We start from the raw sequence: 20,507 nt of genomic DNA on the forward strand, positions 1-20,507 counted from the left end.
TCTGACTGTGTGAGGTGGAATCTCAGGGTTGTTTTGATTTGCATTTCCCTGATGACTAAGGATGTTGAACATTCTTTAGGAGCTTCTTAGCTATTCGATATTCCTTAGTTGAGAATTCTTTGTTTAGCTTTGTATCCCATTTTTAATAGGGTTATTTGATTCTTTGGAGTCTAACTTCTTGAGTTCTTTGCATATATTGGATATTAACCCTCTATCAGATGTAGGATTGGCAAGGCCGATGATTCTTTAACAGTGAAATCAGTTAAAATGAGGTTGGAAACAACTCTTACTGTAGGCTAGACTGATTCTCCTTTTAAGGTTTCTTAAAGGTGTCATATGAAACAAACTTAAGAGAGACAGGAAGAGAGAGCACTGCTTTGATATGCTTTGTGTGAAGTATTTTTCTGTTAATGAGCTTAATGAGCCACTATCCTGCAAGAAAGAACATTAGGAAATTTACCTGTTCATAGTGCCCATCACGGGTTATCTGCTGATAGCCACTCTGTCCAGGTACCTAGTTAGTGGAGAGGCTAGTGTGGTTGTGCACGCCCATACATAGAACACATCTTTAAAATTATCTTTCTTGGTACTTCCCAATAAATATGTTAATTTAATGTTTTCCAGAAAACTATTCCTAGTCCCCGCAGCTCTAGAGTGATCTTTATGCTTCACAATTACACTTGCTGAAAACAGTGTCCCCTCTCAGTGTCACCTCAGCCCTCTGTAACCTGCTCCCTCTCCTCCCAGTCCCCTGTACCCACCAATATTCATGGCAGTAAAACACAACTGTCCAGTTCTGGTCACCAAATAATCTAGAAGTCAACAAATAACTACTTGAGCTTGGCTTCCTTTGAAATTCTCACTTAATTGGTTTTTGTATATTTGCTAGTGTGCTGCCTGTTGTTTTTGAATAAAACCTCAATTGCTCAAGTTTACCAATGAAGACTCCAGAGCCAGATGTTGGGTGAAACCCTGCCAGCTCCAAGAGGCGAAGGAAGCACCCAAGTGACCTTCCTCCTCAGCTGACGTCCCAGAATGAACCCCTCTCTCATACTGTCTCAGAAAGACTCCTTCAAACTAAATGTTCCTTCTTTTTACTTCCTGTATGTCTCGCTATCCATCCTCCTGCCTCCCTCTTACTCTCCATGGTTCTTTTCTTAATAACCCTATGTTCACTTTTATCAACTGTTTGTTTGCTCTGCTTTTTGACCTGTGGTTGACTTTATTTAACCCTGTTTAGAATATTCAAGCAGAAAGCTTTTAGATTAAAGGTATGTCCTAAGGCTGAGCAACACAACAGCTAAAACAGGACTTTCCTGTAAATAATACAATCTCGGGGTTCACAGTGTAATATCCTGCAACAGTCGCCCACACACCTTAGGGTCTGAAACCTCAGAAGACTCTGAAGACATCCTCCTCTACTTCTGTTCATTGTCTTTTCATCCACACTATGAAATGACGGTGGAGTCCCATACTACAGACTGTTAGATGCCTGCTTGCACTTCTGTTGCATATGACCTGGCTATACCACTCCTGGGTATTTACTCTAAGGGCTCCTGGTCAACTAATGACAGAGAACCGTGCACACTGATACAGCACTATGCAGAATAGTTAAACTATGGGACCAACTTAGGTATCCAACCACAGAGGGATAGATCAGGAAAATGTCATGCATATATGTAATGGCATATTTTCAACCGTAAAGAATAAAAGAGAAAGAGAAAGGAGGAAGAGGAAGACGTAGAGGAGAAAATAAAAGGGAGAAAGAGAAAGAGGACATAGGAAGGGAGAAGGGGGAGGAAAGAGGGAAGAGAACCAACTGCTGCTTTGTGCTGGCATACTCCGATACATACCATGCCAAGTCCCAATACAGAAACTGAAAGTTTGACTTCTGGTCCTGTTCAACTCAGTATTTATATTAGGTACAAACTACTAGGTCCCAGCATGTGCCACCACTCTTTCTCTTGCAGATGAGGGTCAATGTTATTCTTTCTTTAATCTCTGAATTGTCTAGAACCTTTAGTGGTCTTGCCTGACTTGTCTTTCCTTTTCTCCCAAGTGGAAATATGCCGATACTGATGCCATGGACCGGCACCTCGCCTTTGTCACTTTTCAGCACAGTGTCTGAGATCTGGCTGCTCTACAGGTGACATCACAAGTCCCTGCCTTTGCTGGCAAGAGGCTATTCCCTCTGCAGGGACCTGCCATTTTGTTTTTGTATGGAAACTTGCTAACTGAGGCCTCAAGTGCAAAGCAGCTTCCTCTGGTGCCCCTAGAAAGGGGACTCACTTCTCCCACCCAAACCTGATGTCTGCTTCATGTTCGTGTCGCCCATGGTTCTGTCCCCCCATCTTCTCAGCGCTCAGCCTCCAGTTGTTAAGGTTTTATCTTTTACTGTCTATTGTACTGGACATTGGGGTCTAAGTGATGGCCCCCACGGCCTGGAGTCTGCACATAGCCCCTGGGACCCTGACCCCAAGTTAATTCTGATTGGTGAATAAAGATGCTGACAGCCAACAGCTGGGCAGAAGAGACATAGGTGGGGTTCAGATTTCACAGGTTTGCAGGAGAGAGAACCATGAGGAGGGAGGAAAAAGAAAAAGTTGCCATGGAATAAAAGAAGAATGTTCAGGAGGGAGAGGGAGAGCTGGCATGGGATAGCTGAGCCATAAAAAAATGTGGCCATGTGGGCTGGCCAATTGGAGTTAAGAGCAGCCCAGATAAAACATAGTAAATAGTAAGTGATAACTCCAGATTATGGATAGGAACCAAGATTCTAACAGCATGGAGGGGAGGCAGCCGCCCAGCTACTGTGCTGCCGAAGGCAGATTAAAATATAGAGGCTGTGTGTGTTTTTCATCCAGGAACATAAATGGTCTAAAGCGGGGAAGAAGCCCCAGGCTGGAATTTTAATATTTTTTTACTACATCCAGTGCCACTGTGTACAGTTTATATGGATGCAGTCATAGGTTTAGATGAGGTAATTATCATGAATAAAATCAAAACCAATCCTATTAACAGATTAATACTGAATGATCAGCCACCTCTACAGGCTCAACTCATTTTCATGCAAAAACTGTATTGGCAGCATGCTTGGTTTATAACTTGTGTTTTGCGGCGTTCAGACAGAAACCTATTCATTGCAAGCCTAATGATGTCAGATCTTTGAAACCAAGATATTTGCAAATGTAGCCACATGTTCACAAAGCATCTGAAACCCTACGAACACAGCAGCAAGATTTCATTTTCATTTAGACTCAAAAGGATGTGAGCAGCATGGCTCCCTCCCGTGGGTGCTTTTGAAAGCAAAAGGCACATGAAAGACCCTAAAATGTGGGGGGTGAGAAGACATATTTAAATATGTAAATGAAAGTAACTACCTCACCAAGCTTCCTAATCCCCATTTAATCAATCCCAGCAATTAAAATAATGGAGCAATAAAACACTCTGGGGATCATAGGGATTTCAGGGCTGAACCATACACGGATTCGTGTCCTCCCCGCAGCGCCTTACGACTTCTGTCATAACCAGTTATTATCCAACCAAGGGCTGTTTGTGCTCTATGCGAGACTGCCGTGTGCTTTACTGGTAAGTAGAAAGGGCTTTTTTCCCCCATACTGTTTATTAATTTTTTCTTAAGACAGACTTGGGATTTTATTTCCTCATGTTTTATTCTTTTTCTCCTTCTGCTGAAAAGTTAAACAGTCATGCTAATGGTTGACATTCATACAAACGCAATCCACTAGGCCTCATCCTGAGCATTTTATGGAGACTAACTTATTCAGGTTTTTACTTCACTCAATGACATAGTAACTTTTGTTGTGATCATTTACAAATGAGGGGACTGATGCACAGAGACGGTGAACGGCGTGGCCCCATCTGTGTTAGAGCAGCAGTTCAAATCCACACCTGTAACTATGTTAGTCTTTGTCCTAAGGCAGAGAGAGAGATGCCAGGCAGGTTTGGTTTTTAGGGGGAGGGTTGTTTTTTGTTTGTTTGCTTGTTTTTTGAGTGTTTAAATAACTGTGTGTTTAGCTAATTAAAAACAGTGGCCACAGCACTTTCATTATTTCAAAACCAAGCTAGACCGTCACACACAGATATCTGTCTCCTCTCGACCTCTTAGCTTCAGCTGTGTTCATCAGTCCGTGGGTGTACTCTGAGGTTCCAGGACACACTGTGGAGACCACCACCCCCACTTTCATGGCCCACACATTACACTCACTCTGTACATACTGCTGTGTGCACAGCGTGAATCCCTTAAAAGCAGGCATCATGCTCACCTATCATGGATGGAATGATTGTACCAACATCATCTGTCATCTGCCTTTCAGCAGAGGTGCCCATGTTAAGTATTTTCAATAAAATAGATCTGAGCACACTGGACAGGGACAGATCTTCTTCTTCTTCTTCTTCTTCTTCTTCTTCTTCTTCTTCTTCTTCTTCTTCTTCTTCTTCTTCTTCTTCTTCTTCTTCTTCTTCTTCTTCTTCTTCTTTTCTCCTCCTCCTCCTCTTCTTTTCTTCTTTTCTCCTCCTCCCTCCCTCTTCTTCCTCTCTCTCCTCTCTCTCTCTCTCTCTCTCTCTCTCTCTCTTCTCTCAGATCAGAATGATTTGGTAAATAAATGTTACACTCATTCTCAAACATTGAGTGACAACCAGGGATGAGAGTAAGGGAATTAAAATAGAGTTTGGTAAAGCCCCTAACCCTAAGAGCCCAGCCTTATATCAATGTATAGTCATTTCAGTCTTTGCATAACATGTTAACTTTACCCTTTAAAGGAATTTGCAGTATTAAAAAAAAAGACACATCATTCTTTTAAATAATTCTGAAAAATCAGAAAGGAGTAGCCTTTCTCTGAGGAAGGATGGAGTCCTGTTTCTAAATGTCAGCTCCAACAAGGAACATATTATCATCTACTACAAAGCAAGACGATTGGCACATGACACCTGTGCAATCGTCCAAGGAGAACTGTGCAGATTAGATTCTTGTGGCTGTTCTTCCCAGCACATAATTTCAGAAAGTAGAGAGGACAAATTTCAGCTGTCTTAGGAAGACCTGGTCCTCTTTTGATTGAGTAGAAAGCTATGAGATCAGGAGCTGCGATAAGGAAATTTAGGAAATTTACTGGCCTTCACTGATGTCTCTGGGAGGTAGTGTGGGTTTCTCAGCTTGGTTGTGATGTAGAAGCGGAAGTCAGGAGCATACTCAATAGTGGAGTCTCCAAGCCGGATACATGTGCTCCCACCCTGCTTGAAGGTCTGCTTCAACAGAAGAGGCTCTAGAATCGGGTCCAGTTCTTCTCCCACATTTTCTAGTAACACTAAAGGCAGAAATAATCATACTTAAGATACTGACTAAAGCATCCAGTGCTCCAATTCTTTCAACTCTCCAGATTCTTTCTATTCCAGTAGCTACCTATAAGGTCACTTTCATCTTCTATGAATATAGATAAATGATGTCATAAAAACATTGGCTGCCTGTGGGAAGGATCATGAGTAGGACTACATGGCCTCTCTACTTTCTTCTACACCCGTTAGCCACACAGCATACTTTGATGTTCTCTATCTGGGACTCACTGTATTTAGGCATGATGGCTGAGAAAATTCATTTTGGGGACTATTTCAGTATTTACTGTATTTTTATTACAAAATAACTCATAGAACATCTGGAAATACAGGAAATTATAATGAAAAAATTGGGCAACTACTTCTAATCAGATTTTCTTTATCTTTCTCTCCTCCATTAAATAACTTAGGTTGTATGATGGTTTGTATATGCTTGGCCCAGGGAGTGGCACTATTAGGAGTGGCCTTGTTGGAGTAGGTGTGTCACTATGGGCATGCTCTGTGCAATCGTCCAAGGATGATTGTGCAAATTAAATTCTTGTGGCTGTTCTTCCCAGCACATAGTTTCAGGAAGTAGAGAGGACAAATTTCAGCTGTCTTAGGAAGACCTGGTCCTCTTTTGACTGAATAGAACGATATGATCAGAGATCAGGAGATCTCTCATTCTAGTTGCCTAGAAGTCAGTCTTCCACTAGCAGCCTTCCCATAAAGATGTAGAACTCTCAGCTCTGCCTGTACCATGCCTGTCTAGATGCTGCTCTGTTCCCACCTTGATGATAGTAGACTGAACCTCTGAATCATTAAGCCAGCCCCAATTAAATGTTGTTCTTTACAAGATTTGCCTTGGTCATGGTGTCTGGTCACAGCAGTAAAACCCTAAGACAGAAGTTGGTACCAGGAGTGGGGTATTGCTGTTATAGGCCTGACTATTCTTTTGTTTGAAAGAATGTGGATTTGGGGACTTTGGATTTGGAAAGCAATGGAATGCTTTAAATGGGGCTTAATGGGCTATCCTAGTAGAAATATAAAAGACTTTGTTACTGAAAGTGATTTGAGTTGTTTGGACCTGGCCCAAGACGGTTCACTGAAGAAGAATTTCAGTATGTGGCCTTGAAACTGTTTTTGTGGTATTTGAGTGGAAAATGTGACTGCTTTTTCCATTTTCCAAAGAGTCTGCCTGAGGCTAAGTTGAAGAAACTTAGACTAATTGCTTTGAAAAAGGAAGTCTCAAAGCGGAGTGGTGTAAATTCTGTTGTGTGGTTACTAAAGTTCACTCTTATGAAAAGCATTTTGATGAAAAGGAGCAAGTTAAGAAAGGAAAAATACAAAATAAATGCTTTGAGTATTAAAGGGACACCAGGAAGTGAAATGTAGCTAAATCCTGTGTTCAAAGATATTAAATTGAATTAAGGGAGTAAGACCCCACCCAGCTAAGTTTGCTCCAGGCAATTTAGTACAAACCTTTAATCCCAGGAGACAATGACAAAGAGATCTCTGAGTTCAAGGCCAGCCTAGAACAGAGCAAGTTCTAGGTGAAGATAAACTTAAATCCAGGCTTGGTGGATCACACCTTTCATCCCAGTTCTTAGGAGACAGGCATGCAGATCTCTGAGTTCAAAGTCTATAGAGCAAGTTCCAGGACAGCCAAGCTTAGGCAGTGAAGGAGATGGAAAACAGAAAGCTGGTGATAATGTAATAGAACAAGGGGGTCATGTTCCAACCCCAGCAACTTTGGCCATGTGGCTCTGGCTCTAGAGTGCAGAACAAAAGGGAATACTAGAAAAATTGAAGCTGGTTAGCTGGAGCTAAAAGATTAGTAATGATCAAGAAGAGACAAGCATCACTGAGGTTAAACCCTTCTGGGAAGTGTTTTCTGAAAGCACAAAGTAGCTGTGTTCCAGTGATAGCCAAGGTTGTACCTTGTGCTGCAGCTGTACTTGGTAATGTGTAAGAGTCACCCAGGTGGTATTGGTTTTGAGGCATGAAGGGATCATGAAGAGCAGCTGAGACTTGGCACTGTGAGAGGCCATGGAAGGCCATTGGTGAACTGCACCCTCAGTTGTGGTTGACAGCCGAGTACTGAAGGGGTCATGCAAAGGATTTGAGGCTTGGCACCATGAAGAAAGCCTATGAGAGGCTATTTGTGAAGCCTAGTTGTGGAGGAAGACCCCAGTGTATGGGATATGCCAGTACCATGGGATGATCACCAAGAACAGCAGAGGAGTGGATCAACCTGAACTAAGAGCGTTAGAGAGAGCAGAGCTGCAGAAATGATGCCAGACCTTTGGAGGAGCCTAGAAAATTATATGTGGATCCCAGACATTGAAACAAGAAGCTGTAACATTCAAGTTACTAACAACCTTCAGATGAAGATGTAGGACTCTCAGCTCTGCCTGCATCATGCCTGTCTAGATGCTATCCTGCTCTCACCTTGATGAAAATGGACTGAACCTCTGAATCAATATGCCAGGTCCAAGTAAATGTTGTCCTTTATAAGACTTTTCTTGGTCATGGTTTCTGCTCACAGCAGTAAAACCCTAACTAAGAAAGGTTGACATATGTAAATTGATAGAAAAGGATGCAAAACTTCATATAACATAATTACCTAATGAATAATTCTCAATTCAATTTTTCTATCAATTTCTCTACACATAGTTGAGATGAAACAAATATCAATTTTTGTCCTAATTATTTTTGCATGACATTACAAAATTATCCTATATTATTAAAACTAACAAACATATTATTGTTCTCTTATCTTTTAACCAGTGGTATGGTTTTGATATTATTATATTTGGATATTTTTCTATTCTAAGACATAAGTGTCACTCTAAGCAAAATTTAGCATCTCAGAATATTTCCTTCTGATGTCATTCTAGAAAGGATCCAGAGACAAATGATCTGTAACAGTGTTAACTCCTAGTGCATTTGCTAAGTTAAAGTGTTACATGATAGTGCTTAAACCTCGGACACAGGCAATTCTGAATTCACATACCTGGTAAGTATCCCTTGAAGGAATGGGAATAATCCCAGCTGGAAAGAGTGGCCTCGGGATTGAGGGAGTGGAAGATGTTTGCACTATGCATGTGGACATATTCTTCCCTTCCCTGGTTACTCATGGCTGAATGAATTTTTACAACCACCTCCCTACCCATTCCTCCACAGCTGGTATCTTGACTAACAGAGACATAGAAGGTATCTTTTAAGAACTCAGTTTCACTTTTTGCTCAGTTATTTTTATAGTTAAATAAAATGTATATTCATAGTATATTTATAGTGAATAATGAATATAATGAATATGCTAATTTCCATGGTCTAAGTTATTTTTTCCCACCATTATTAATGACATTGCGAATGTTGTTTTGCCTAAAAGTCTGTTCCTGATTCTGTTCATGCTGGTCCTAGAAGCAAATGCACAGCCAATTTTTTTTAAAGCACTTTAAGTCACATTACAAACTACTTTCCTGAAAAGCTGTGAGACATCAGAGTTGCAGGAGTGCACTTACTTCATTGCTGACAGACCTATCTGTACAAAACTTGATACAAAGCAGGGAAGGGGGATGCCGACAGTCAAGATAGGAAAAATTAGGAAGATCTAGATGCTATCTCTAACCATTTCAATGGAGAGTGTCAAAGATCTGTGTAGATTAACTTCTTTCTCAACAGTGTCTAAGTATCATGCTATGTATACTTTATTGATTGATACAGTAAATGTAGGTGTACCTAGATTTTCAATATCATTGGTTGTCAAACTTTTTAAATAACAAACTTTTTAAATTTTTTTTTAAAAAGTGGGTCTTCTTTTAAAACTTAATACAACAAAAGAACAGGGAGACATGGCTCCCATTGAAGCAGAGGCAGGTGGATGAACTTGGCAAAACCCTCTGCCTCTCCACCTAGGCTGCCTGTGAATAATAAGATACTTAATGCCTCGGACCCTGAGTAGGTCAGAATCTAAAGAGAACTTCTCAAGCAGAAGAAGCTTTAACCATTTATGTTTTCAGACTTTTACTTGATGTGTTAAATAAACAGATTAGAGCTTGACACCTTTCTATGAGAATTTAAATTTTTTATTCTTTGTGATGTTCAATGTTAGAATACATGGTAAACAAAACAAAACAAAACAAAACAAAACAAAACAAAACAAAAACCCATTAGCCAGAGGCAGAAGACCTGGGAGTTCTGGCCCCCATTCTCCTCATGGGTCATGCAGTCCTAGCTAAACCACTGAGCTTTCTCTAATGTCACCTACCTTCTTAATAAATGACATGGTTAGAGCTATAGTGGAATCCCAACTTTTGTTGATGAAACTTTATGTGAGAAAAATATTTAAAGCCCAGTACACAGTGTACACAGAATCCCATTTAAATCCCAGTGCACAGTGTTTAAGTTTGTGCAATGCTGCTCACCCCGCCCTACACACTGTGACCCACAGTCCTCTGTTCTCTCCGGTTGCATCTCACGAGGTTTAAGATACCCAAAGCAGTCTTTCTCTCCTGGGATTAGGATGTATAATTTTAAAATCATTAGAACTATCTACTACCTGCTCTATAATTATGGAATTTAAACATCAAAATCTATAACTGAGATTTGAAAAAATGTCAAGAATGCCAAGCAGATGGAAGGCACACCATTGTTTTTCTTTCATCATACCAAACATTTTAATATTCATATTAAATAATTTCAATTGCTTGAAGAACAAGTGACAATTCTGTCTTGAAGTTCTTTCTGATTTTTCTGAATTCACACAGAGCATCATCTACAGCTTTCTCATTTATGTTTTAAGTTATTATAAGTAAGCCCCCGGTGTGGTCCTCAGCATTGATAAAAGCCAACAGAAGCTACACCACCAACAAAACCCATAGACTGAGTGGTCGTCTGACACTAATTACACAACAAATGATAAGCAATTTCTCCCCCACACTACACAGCTAATGTGCAGGGGAGGAAACTGAGTTATTGAACTAAACACTGAATGGCAAAGGCAGAGACTCTATATCCAGAAGGAAGGGGCCTACTCAGAATATTACTCTGGTCCTTATTTAAGAGATGCTTAGTTCACAGGTCCTTGGGTGAGGGGTTCTCACTTTCTGTCTTTGTTACAGTAATACATGAAGGATTCTGACATCACACTGAAAGAATAAAGATTTTAAACTATCCCCCACTGACCCTGCTGTGAGGACAAGTGCACCTCACAGCAAAGAATAACATAACATGTTTTGGGGATGTAGCCTGGCTATAGCCACCACAAACCATCTGGCCTCAATAAGGCCTGACTCAACAGTCCTGAGAAAACGTAGAATTAGGGTCAGCTTTTACCCCAGAAGGAGGTGGCCTAGAGTTGAACTGAGGCCAAGTTACAAACCAATGAAATTGCTTTGTGTGAATATTTGCCAACTACCTATGTAATTTTCCTATAAATCCCTTCCCCTAATTGGGCTCGGGGTCGACTCCTCTGTCTCCTGTGTGAGATAAGTGTCGTCCCCAGAGCTCTGGTTCCTCAAATACACCTTTTGTTTATTACATCAAGACTGGTTTCTCGTGAGTTCTTGGGGGGTTGTGTCATCTTGAGATTTGAGTGGGGGTCTTCCCCACCCCATGGTCTTTCAACACAAGCAATATATTTGAAGAGTAGAGATTATGGCTCCCTTTTTGTGTAACTCCAAATCACCTTTAATATCTTACATGCAAGTTGTTCTATGTCATATTAGGCTAACTATAAATAATGTACTGTACATTCTTCTAAAAATTAGAAGGACTTTGAATTTTTTACCATATAAAATGATGTTTGACCACTACCCCAAGACTATACATGGGCTGACCCATGGCTCCAACTACATATGTAGCAGAGGATGGCCTTGTTGGGGCACCAGTGGAAGGAGAAGCCCTTGGTCCTGCCAAGGTTGGACCCCCAGTGCAGGGGAATGTCAGAGGGTGGTAGTAAGGAGGGGGTAGATGGGGGGAGACACCCTTATGAAGAAGGGGGAGGGGGAGGAGATAGGGGGCTTATGGACAGGAAACCAGGAAAGGGAATAACATTTGAAATGTAAATAAAGAAATATATCTAATTAAAAAAATTAAATAAAATGATGTTTGAGGATATAAGTATGTTTTCCAAGATTTGACAGAATGTATGTGCATGAACACTGCGTGGCATACCATGCAATGGTATACATTTATGTGTCAATTTAATGTGAATTTAAAAGTTTAAAATTCAAAAAATAGCATAGAATGAAATACCATGTGTTTGTGCTTTAAAATTAGAGCTTTTTCATTTCAGGCTTCCACTAAAATCCTTAAATGATAATTGAAACTTGAAAGCAAACTTATTACTAACAAATAAACATTGATACCATGGGACTGCCAGCTTGCTTGCTGTGTCTCTTTGAGCTACATAGCTTTCAGCAAGAGGAACCCGAGGACTTCTCCTAGAGCTACGTGTGCTGTGGTTTCGTAAGTGCTTGTCCTTATTTGGCGACGTTTGATAAGTTACACAGCTTTAAAAGAGGATCCCATTAGTGCAGGCCGCACGCACGCTGCATTTTGTTTTGGCAAGTATATGCCGCCTGCGTAAGACCTTGATTAAAAACAGTTCTTGCCATTTTTCTAATCTTTCCAGTGCGAATGCCAGATAACAGTGCAAACTCTGCTCCATCTCCCTGGCGCTTTTGTAGCATAATTCAAGAAGAAACAGAAAATGAAGCTAACTGCTGTATCAAAGTATGATTGGCGTAGCAATATCAAGTGGGCTTTTTAACTGTAGAAGATTAATAATGAAAACGGAAGAAAAGCAGAGAGACAAAAATTAAAACAGCTGACTTAGAGGCAGCCCCGTAACAGCACTTTTTAACAAAGGGAAGTTCCTTGTCTTCTAGAGGTTCACTGTCTGAGAGGTCGTCATTTGATTATTAATAAGTAATGAGAGTTCAGCAAGGTCATTATCTGAGGAACCAGGTGGGGTTGGGGCACACCTTTAATCCCAGCACTCAGGAGGCAAAGGAAGGTGAATCTTCAAGTTCAAGCCCAGCCTACTTTACAGTTCTAGGACTGAAGAGTTCTAGGATAGCCAGGCTACACAAAGAAACCCTGTCTTGAAAAAGCCACAAACAAACAAACAAGCAACCCCCCCAAACCCCAAAACAAACAAAATAACAAGCCTGGCACAAATGTTTTTCAAAACACAGCAACAAAGCATGTGCTAATTGTGGCTGTCTGAGCATTTCCACACTTACCCTGGCTACTCATCTACATACCAGGAGTTCCAAACTGGATACAGTTTTCCAGAGTCCTCACATAGTCAGGGTCACTTAGTTTAATGAGCTGAAGACTATTGGTTTTCTCCATGTTCTTGATCCATTTGTTAGCCTGACCTTGAGGGTCTATCATCAGAGGCCACCTTCTTGCATTCCTGAAACAGAGAAGACAGATAACTCTGGTCAGACCATAATTAGTCTCGCATGACTGCACTAGTCGGTCTCAGATGACTGTAAGTTTAGCCTCTGTTAGTAATGTTTTACTCCTCCACGTGATGAAAAATGAAGTTCTTGACGTAGGCACTTTTAGTCTGAGCAAACTGAGAGGAAAACTGTCAAGTCCATTTCACAAAGTTAAAATGATTTTTTTCACTCCTTTTGGAATACTACAGTCTCTAAATTTTAAATTACATGCTATATAATATTTGCAGTTCTTGCAAAATATGCTACAATGAGACTCCACTTTCTACCTAGGGTTTGTTATCAATTAATCCTGTGACCTGAGCAGGTTAGTTTATTTCCTTAACTTCTATGTGTTTCTGTGTTGATGCTTGTACAAGAGAAAGAAAAAAATTGATTCATTTTCTGTTTGATTCCTAGTCTGTTTTCTCTCTTTCTCCCTGTCTCCCTCTCTCTCCCTGACACATCTCCTTCTCTCCCCTCTCTCTTCCCACCTCCCTCTCTCCCTCCTTTGTCTTCCTCTCTCTTCCCACATCTTATCCCTCATCCCTCTCTTTCCCTCCCCCCTTTTTAGTAGAGTTATAATGATTTAAGAAACATGAATAGCGCCCGACCCGCAGCAGCTCTCTGCTCCCAGAACCCGTGGGAGAGATACCTTACCGCCTGGTCAGGTGGGCACTCCTGAGGCTGCAGAGCAGAAGAGACCACCAACACCGCCCACCCCTGCCCACATCCCTGGCCCAAGAGGAAACTGTATAAGGCCTCTGGGCTCCCGTGGGAGAGGGCCCAGGTGAGGCAGGAGCCCTGCCTGAGACACCGCCGGAACCTGAAGGAAACAGACCGGATAAACAGTTCTCTGCACCCAAATCCCGTGGGAAGGAGAGCTAAACCTTCAGAGAGGCAGACACGCGCCTGCGAAACCAGAAGAGACTGCTCTCTACACATTGCTGATTCCAGAGGAAAACACGGAGGCCATCTGGAACCCTGGTGCACGGAGGCTCCCGGAGAGGCGGCGCAGATCTTCCTGGTGCTGCCACACGCGGAGAGCCCGTGGGCAGCACCCCCCCTCGAGCTAACTTGAGCCTCGGGACCACAGGTAAGACCAACTTTTCTGCTGCAAGTGACCTGCCTGGTGAACTCAAGACACAGGCCCACAGGAACAGCTGAAGACCTGTAGAGGGACAAACTACACACACAAAAGCAGAACACTCTGTCCCCATAACTGGCTGAAAGAAACAGTAAAACAGGTCTACAGCACTCCTGACACACAGGCTTATAGGACAGTCTAGCCACTGTCAGAATTAGCAGAACAAAGTAAACACTAGAGATTTTGATGGAAGAGGCAAGCGAGAACACAACAGAAACCAGACTACATGGCATCATCGGACCAATTCTCCCACCAAAACAAACATGGAATATCCAAACACACCAGAAAAGCAAGATCTAGTTTCAAAATCAGATTTGATCATGATGCTGGAGGACTTCAAGAAAGACGTGAAGAACTCCCTTAGAGAACAAGTAGAAGCCTACAGAGAGGAATCGCAAAATCCCTGAAAGAATTCCAGGAAAAGACAAACAAACAGTTGAAGGAATTAAAAATGGAAATAGAAGCAATCAAGAAAGAACACATGGAAATAACCCTGGATATAGAAAACCAAAAGAAGAGACAAGGAGCTGTAGATACAAGCTTCACCAACAGAATACAAGAGATGGAAGAGAGAATCTCAGGAGCAGAAGATTCCATAGAAATCATTGACTCAACTGTCAAAGATAATGTAAAGTGGAAAAAGCTACTGGTCCAAAACATACAGGAAATCCAGGACTCAATGAGAAGATCAAACCTAAGGATAATAGGTATAGAAGAGAGTGAAGACTCCCAGCTCAAAGGACCAGTACATATCGTCAACAAAATCATAGAAGAAAACTTCCCTAACCTAAAAAAAGAGATACCCATAGGCATACAAGAAGCCTACAGAACTCCAAATAGATTGGACCAGAAAAGAAACACCTCCCGTCACATAATAGTCAAAACACTAAACGCTCAAAATAAAGAAAGAATATTAAAAGCAGTAAGGGAAAAAGGTCAAGTAACATATAAAGGCAGACCTATCAGAATCACACCAGACTTCTCGCCAGAAACTATGAAGGCCAGAAGATCCTGGACTGATGTCATACAGACCCTAAGAGAACACAAATGCCAGCCCAGGCTACTGTATCCTGCAAACTCTCAATTAACATAGATGGAGAAACCAAGATATTCCATGACAAAACCAAATTTACACAATATCTTTCTACAAATCCAGCACTACAAAGGATAATAGATGGTAAAGCCCAACATAAGGAGGCAAGCTATACCCAAGAAGAGGCAAGAAACTAATCGTCTTGGCAACAAAACAAAGAGAAGAAAAGCACACAAACACAACCTCACATCCAAATATGAATATAACAGGAAGCAATAATCACTATTCCTTAATATCTCTCAACATCAATGGCCTCAACTCCCCAATAAAAAGACATAGATTAACAAACTGGATACGCAACGAGGACCCTGCATTCTGCTGCCTACAGGAAACACACCTCAGAGACAAAGACAGACACTACCTCAGAGTGAAAGGCTGGGAAACAAATTTCCAAGCAAATGGTAAGAAGAAGCAAGCTGGAGTAGCCATTCTAATATCAAATAAAATCATTTTCAACTAAAAGTCATCAAAAAAAGATAAGGAAGGACACTTTATATTCATCAAAGGAAAAATCCACCAAGATGAACTCTCAATCCTAAATATCTATGCCCCAAATACAAGGGCACCTACATACGTAAAAGAAACCTTACTAAAGCTCAAAACACACATTGCACCTCACATAATAATAGTAGGAGATTTCAACACCCCACTCTCATCAATGGACAGATCATGGAAACAGAAATTAAACAGAGACGTAGACAGACTAAGAGAAGTCATGAGCCAAATGGACTTAACGGATATTTATAGAACGTTCTACCCTAAAGCAAAAGGATATACCTTCTTCTCAGCTCCTCATGGTACTTTCTCCAAAATTGACCATATAATTGGTCAAAAAACAGCCCTCAAAAGATACAGAAAGAAAGAAATAATCCCAGGCGTGCTATCGGACCACCACGGCCTAAAGCTGGTCTTAAAAAACAATAAGGGAAGAAGGCCCACATATACGTGGAAACTGAACAATGCTCTACTCAATGATAACCTGGTCAAGGAAGAAATAAAGAAAGAAATTAAAAACTTTTTAGAATTTAATGAAAATGAAGGTACAACATACCCAAACTTATGGGACACAATGAAAGCTGTGCTAAGAGGAAAACTCATAGCGCTGAGTGCCTGCAGAAAGAAACAGGAAAGAGCATATGTCAGCAGCTTGACAGCACACCTAAAAGCTCTAGAACAAAAAGAAGCAAATACACCCAGGAGGAGTAGAAGGCAGGAAATAATCAAACTCAGAGCTGAAATCAACCAAGTAGAAACAAAAAGGACCATAGAAAGAATCAACAGAACCAAAAGTTGGTTCTTTGAGAAAATCAACAAGATAGATAAACCCTTAGCCAGACTAACGAGAGGACACAGAGAGCGTGTCCAAATTAACAAAATCAGAAATGAAAAGGAGACATAACTACAGATTCAGAGGAAATTCAAAAAATCATCAGATCTTACTATAAAAGCCTATATTCAACAAAACTTGAAAATCTACAGGAAATGGACAATTTCCTAGACAGATACCAGGTACCGAAGTTAAATCAGGAACAGATAAACCAGTTAAACAACCCCATAACTCCTAAGGAAATAGAAGCAGTCATTAAAGGTCTCCCAACCAAAAAGAGCCCAGGTCCAGACGGGTTTAGTGCAGAATTTATCAGACCTTCATAGAAGACCTCATACCAATATTATCCAAACTATTCCACAAAATTGAAACAGATGGAGCACTACCAATTCCTTCTATGAAGCCACAATTATGCTTATGCCTAAACCACACAAAGACCCAACAAAAAGGAGAACTACAAACCAATTTCCCTTATGAATATAGACATAGAGATATTCAATAACATTTTTGCAAACCGATTCCAAGAATGCATCAAAACTATCACCCATTATGATCAAGTAGGCTTCATCCAAGGCATGCAGGGATGGTTTAATATACGGAAAACCATCAACGTGATCCATTATATAAACAAACTGAAAGAACAAAACCACATGATCATTTCATTAGATGCTGAGAAAGCATTTGACAAAATTCAACACCCCTTCATGATAAAAGTCCTGGAAAGAATAGGAATACAAGGCCCATACCTAAACATAGTAAAAGCCATATACAGCAAACCAGTTGCTAACATTAAACTAAATGGAGAGAAACTTGAAGCAATCCCACTAAAATCAGGGACTAGACAAGGCTGCCCACTCTCTCCCTACTTATTCAATATAGTTCTTGAAGTTCTAGCCAGAGCAATCAGACAACAAAAGGAGATCAAGGGGATACAGATCGGAAAAGAAGAAGTCAAAATATCACTATTTGCAGATGATATGATAGTATATTTAAGTGATGCCAAAAGTTCCACCAGAGAACTACTAAAGCTGATAAACAACTTCAGCAAAGTGGCTGGGTATAAAATTAACTCAAATAAATCAGTAGCCTTCCTCTACACAAAAGAGAAACAAGCCGAGAAAGAAATTAGGGAAATGACACCCTTCATAATAGACCCAAATAATATAAAATACCTCGGTGTGACTTTAACCAAGCAAGTAAAAAAGATCTGTACAATAAGAACTTCAAGACACTGAAGAAAGAAATTGAAGAAGACCTCAGAAGGTGGAAAGATCTCCCATGCTCATGGATTGGCAGGATTAATATAGTAAAATGGCCATTTTACAAAAAAAAGCGATCTACAGATTCAATGCAATCCCCATCAAAATACCAATCCAATTCTTCAAAGAGTTAGACAGAACAATTTGCAAATTCATCTGAATAACAAAAACCCAGGATAGCTAAAACTATCCTCAACAATAAAAGGACTTCAGGGGGAATCACTATCCCTGAACTCAAGCAGTATTACAGAGCAATAGTGATAAAAACTGCATGGTATTGGTACAGAGACAGACAGATAGACCAATGGAACAGAATTGAAGACCCAGAAATGAATCCACACACCTATGGTCACTTGATTTTTGACAAAACCATCCAATGGAAAAAAGATAGCATTTTCAGCAAATGGTGCTGGTTCAACTGGAGGTCAACATGTAGAAGAATGCAGATCGATCCATGCTTATCACCCTGTACAAAGCTTAAGTCCAAGTGGATCAAGGACCTCCACATCAAACCAGACACACTCAAACTAATAGAAGAAAAACTAGGAAGCATCTGGAACACATGGGCACTGAAAAAAATTTCCTGAACAAAACACCAATGGCTTATGCTCTAAGATCAAGAATCGACAAATGGGATCTCATAAAACTGCAAAGCTTCTGTAAGGCAAAGGACACTGTGGTTAGGACAAAACGGCAACCAACAGATTGGGAAAAGATCTTTACCAATCCTACAACAGATAGAGGGCTTATATCCAAAATATACAAAGAACTGAAGAAGTTAGACAGCAAGGAGACAAATAACCCTATTAAAAAATGGGGTTCAGAGCTAAACAGAGAATTCACAGCTGAGGAATGCCGAATGGCTGAGAAACACCTAAAGAAATGTTCAACATCGTTAGTCATAAGGGAAATGCAAATCAAAAACAACCCTGAGATTTCACCACACCAGTGAGAATGGCTAAGATCAAAAACTCAGGTGACAGCAAATGCTGGCGAGGATGTGGAGAAAGGGAACACTCCTCCATTGTTGGTGGGGTTAGACTGCTACAACCATTCTGAAATCAGTCTGAGGTTCCTCAGAAAATTGGACATTGAACTGCCTGAGGATCCAGCTATACCTCTCCTGGGCATATACCCAAAAGATGCCCCAACATCTAAAAAAGACACGTGCTCCACTATGTTCATCGCAGCCTTATTTATAATAGCCAGAAGCTGGAAAAGAACCCAGATGCCCTTCAACAGAGGAATGGATACAGAAAATGTGGTACATCTACACAATGGAATATTACTCAGCTATCAAAAAACAATGACTTTATGAAATTGTGAGGCAAATGGTTGAATTGGAAAATATCATCCTGAGTGAGCTAACCCAATCACAGAAAGACATACATGGTATGTACTCATTGATAAGTGGCTATTAGCCCAAATGCTTGAGTTACCCTAGATGCCTAGAACAAATGAAACTCAAGACGGATGATCAAAATGTGAGTGCAGACAGAGAGACACAGCCAGAATACAGCAAATACAGAGGCGATGCCAGCAGGAAACCACTGAACTGAGAACGGGACCCTGTTGAAGGAATCAGAGAAAGAACTGGAAGAGCTTGAAGGAGCTCAAGACCCCATATGTACAGCAATGCCAACCAACCAGAGCTTCCAGGGACTAAGCCACTACCCAAAGACTATACATGGACTGACCCTGGACTCTGACCTCGAGGTTGCAATGAATATCCTAGTAAGAGCACCAGTGGAAGGGGGGGAAGCCCTGGGTCCTGCTAAGACTGAACCCCTAGTGAACTAGACTGTTGGGAAGAGGGCAGCAATGGGGGGAGGGTTGGGAGGGGAACACCCATAAGGAAGGGGAGGGGGGGGGGATGTTTGCCCGGAAACCGAAAGGGAATAATATTCAGAAATGTATATAAGAAATACTCAATAATAAAAAAAAAAAAAAACTTCATGAATTGTTACTAAATTAGAACATGGTATTTGTAGTAACTTGAATTTGTGTTCCTGGGCCATGGTCACACATAACTTATTCTAAAATAAACTACCACTTTTGGTATTAAAAAAAAAAAAAAAGAAACATGAATAGCTTAACTTTCTATCATCAAACTTCCATAGTAGTTACAAACACTGTAGGTTATAGCCACGGACCCATCTTTGTTTCAAACAATTACACATTTAATGTTGTTCATTTTCCACAAGCCTGTGATTGTGAGCTTCCTAAGTACAGAAATGAACTCTCTGAAGGCCGAGGTTCACACCGAGGGAAAACTCTATTACTTTATTCCCACTGAAAAGTGCCAAAAGCAAGACCGGCAGCCACTGGGACTCAATTTATGTGTAGAACTGAAGAACCAGAAGTTATCCAGCATCTGCCACCTTCTTGAGAGATGCAGCCATATAGCTTCCTGCTTTGTGTGAAATGTAATGAGCACTTAGTGCTTACTAAACACTGGCCTGAACTGTGGCCAATGTATTTTAAAAGGGAGCACAGGAAATTCATGGAGAATGGCAGAAGGGCAGTAGGGGAAAATGGAAGAGGACTGAGGGGAAGAAAATAGGATTGGAACAGGATGGTATTAAATTCACTCATAATAATATGAATCTAGAATGCCACTGGATAATTAGTCATCCAAAATTGAAAGTAATCAGACCAAAGATTAGTATTTAATCTTAGATACAAGTAATATGAAGAGAATTGTATGCTTCAGAAAATGAAAGGATATGAAAGTAAATTATAAAGAAATAAAACTATAAATATGTACAAACTTTCCAGCTTGTCACATTCTAGAAATATTTTTAAGTCTGGAGAAATGTATTAAGTGGCACTTAGACTTCTCCAGAGAAGCTGAGCAACTTCCTCATTGTTCTGCTGTCCCCTCCCCAGTTATTTTAGCCAT

General features: G+C 40.7%; 1 protein-coding gene across 1 annotated transcript in view; it reads right to left on the reverse strand.

The window, feature by feature from the left end:
* Positions 1–20,507, reverse strand: part of Dnah7 (dynein axonemal heavy chain 7) — a 275,064-nt gene that overhangs the window by 67,603 nt on the left and 186,954 nt on the right. Inside the window, exons 47-48 of the mRNA XM_032901100.1 lie at positions 12,600–12,754; positions 5,131–5,321 (exon numbers count right to left, since the gene is read on the reverse strand). Of these exons, the coding sequence (XP_032756991.1) occupies positions 5,131–5,321; positions 12,600–12,754 (346 nt within the window). The remainder of the gene's footprint in view (positions 1–5,130; positions 5,322–12,599; positions 12,755–20,507) is intronic.

Source organism: Rattus rattus, chromosome 4 (genome assembly GCF_011064425.1).
Source record: "Rattus rattus isolate New Zealand chromosome 4, Rrattus_CSIRO_v1, whole genome shotgun sequence".
In the NCBI taxonomy this organism is placed as follows: Eukaryota; Metazoa; Chordata; class Mammalia; order Rodentia; family Muridae; genus Rattus; species Rattus rattus.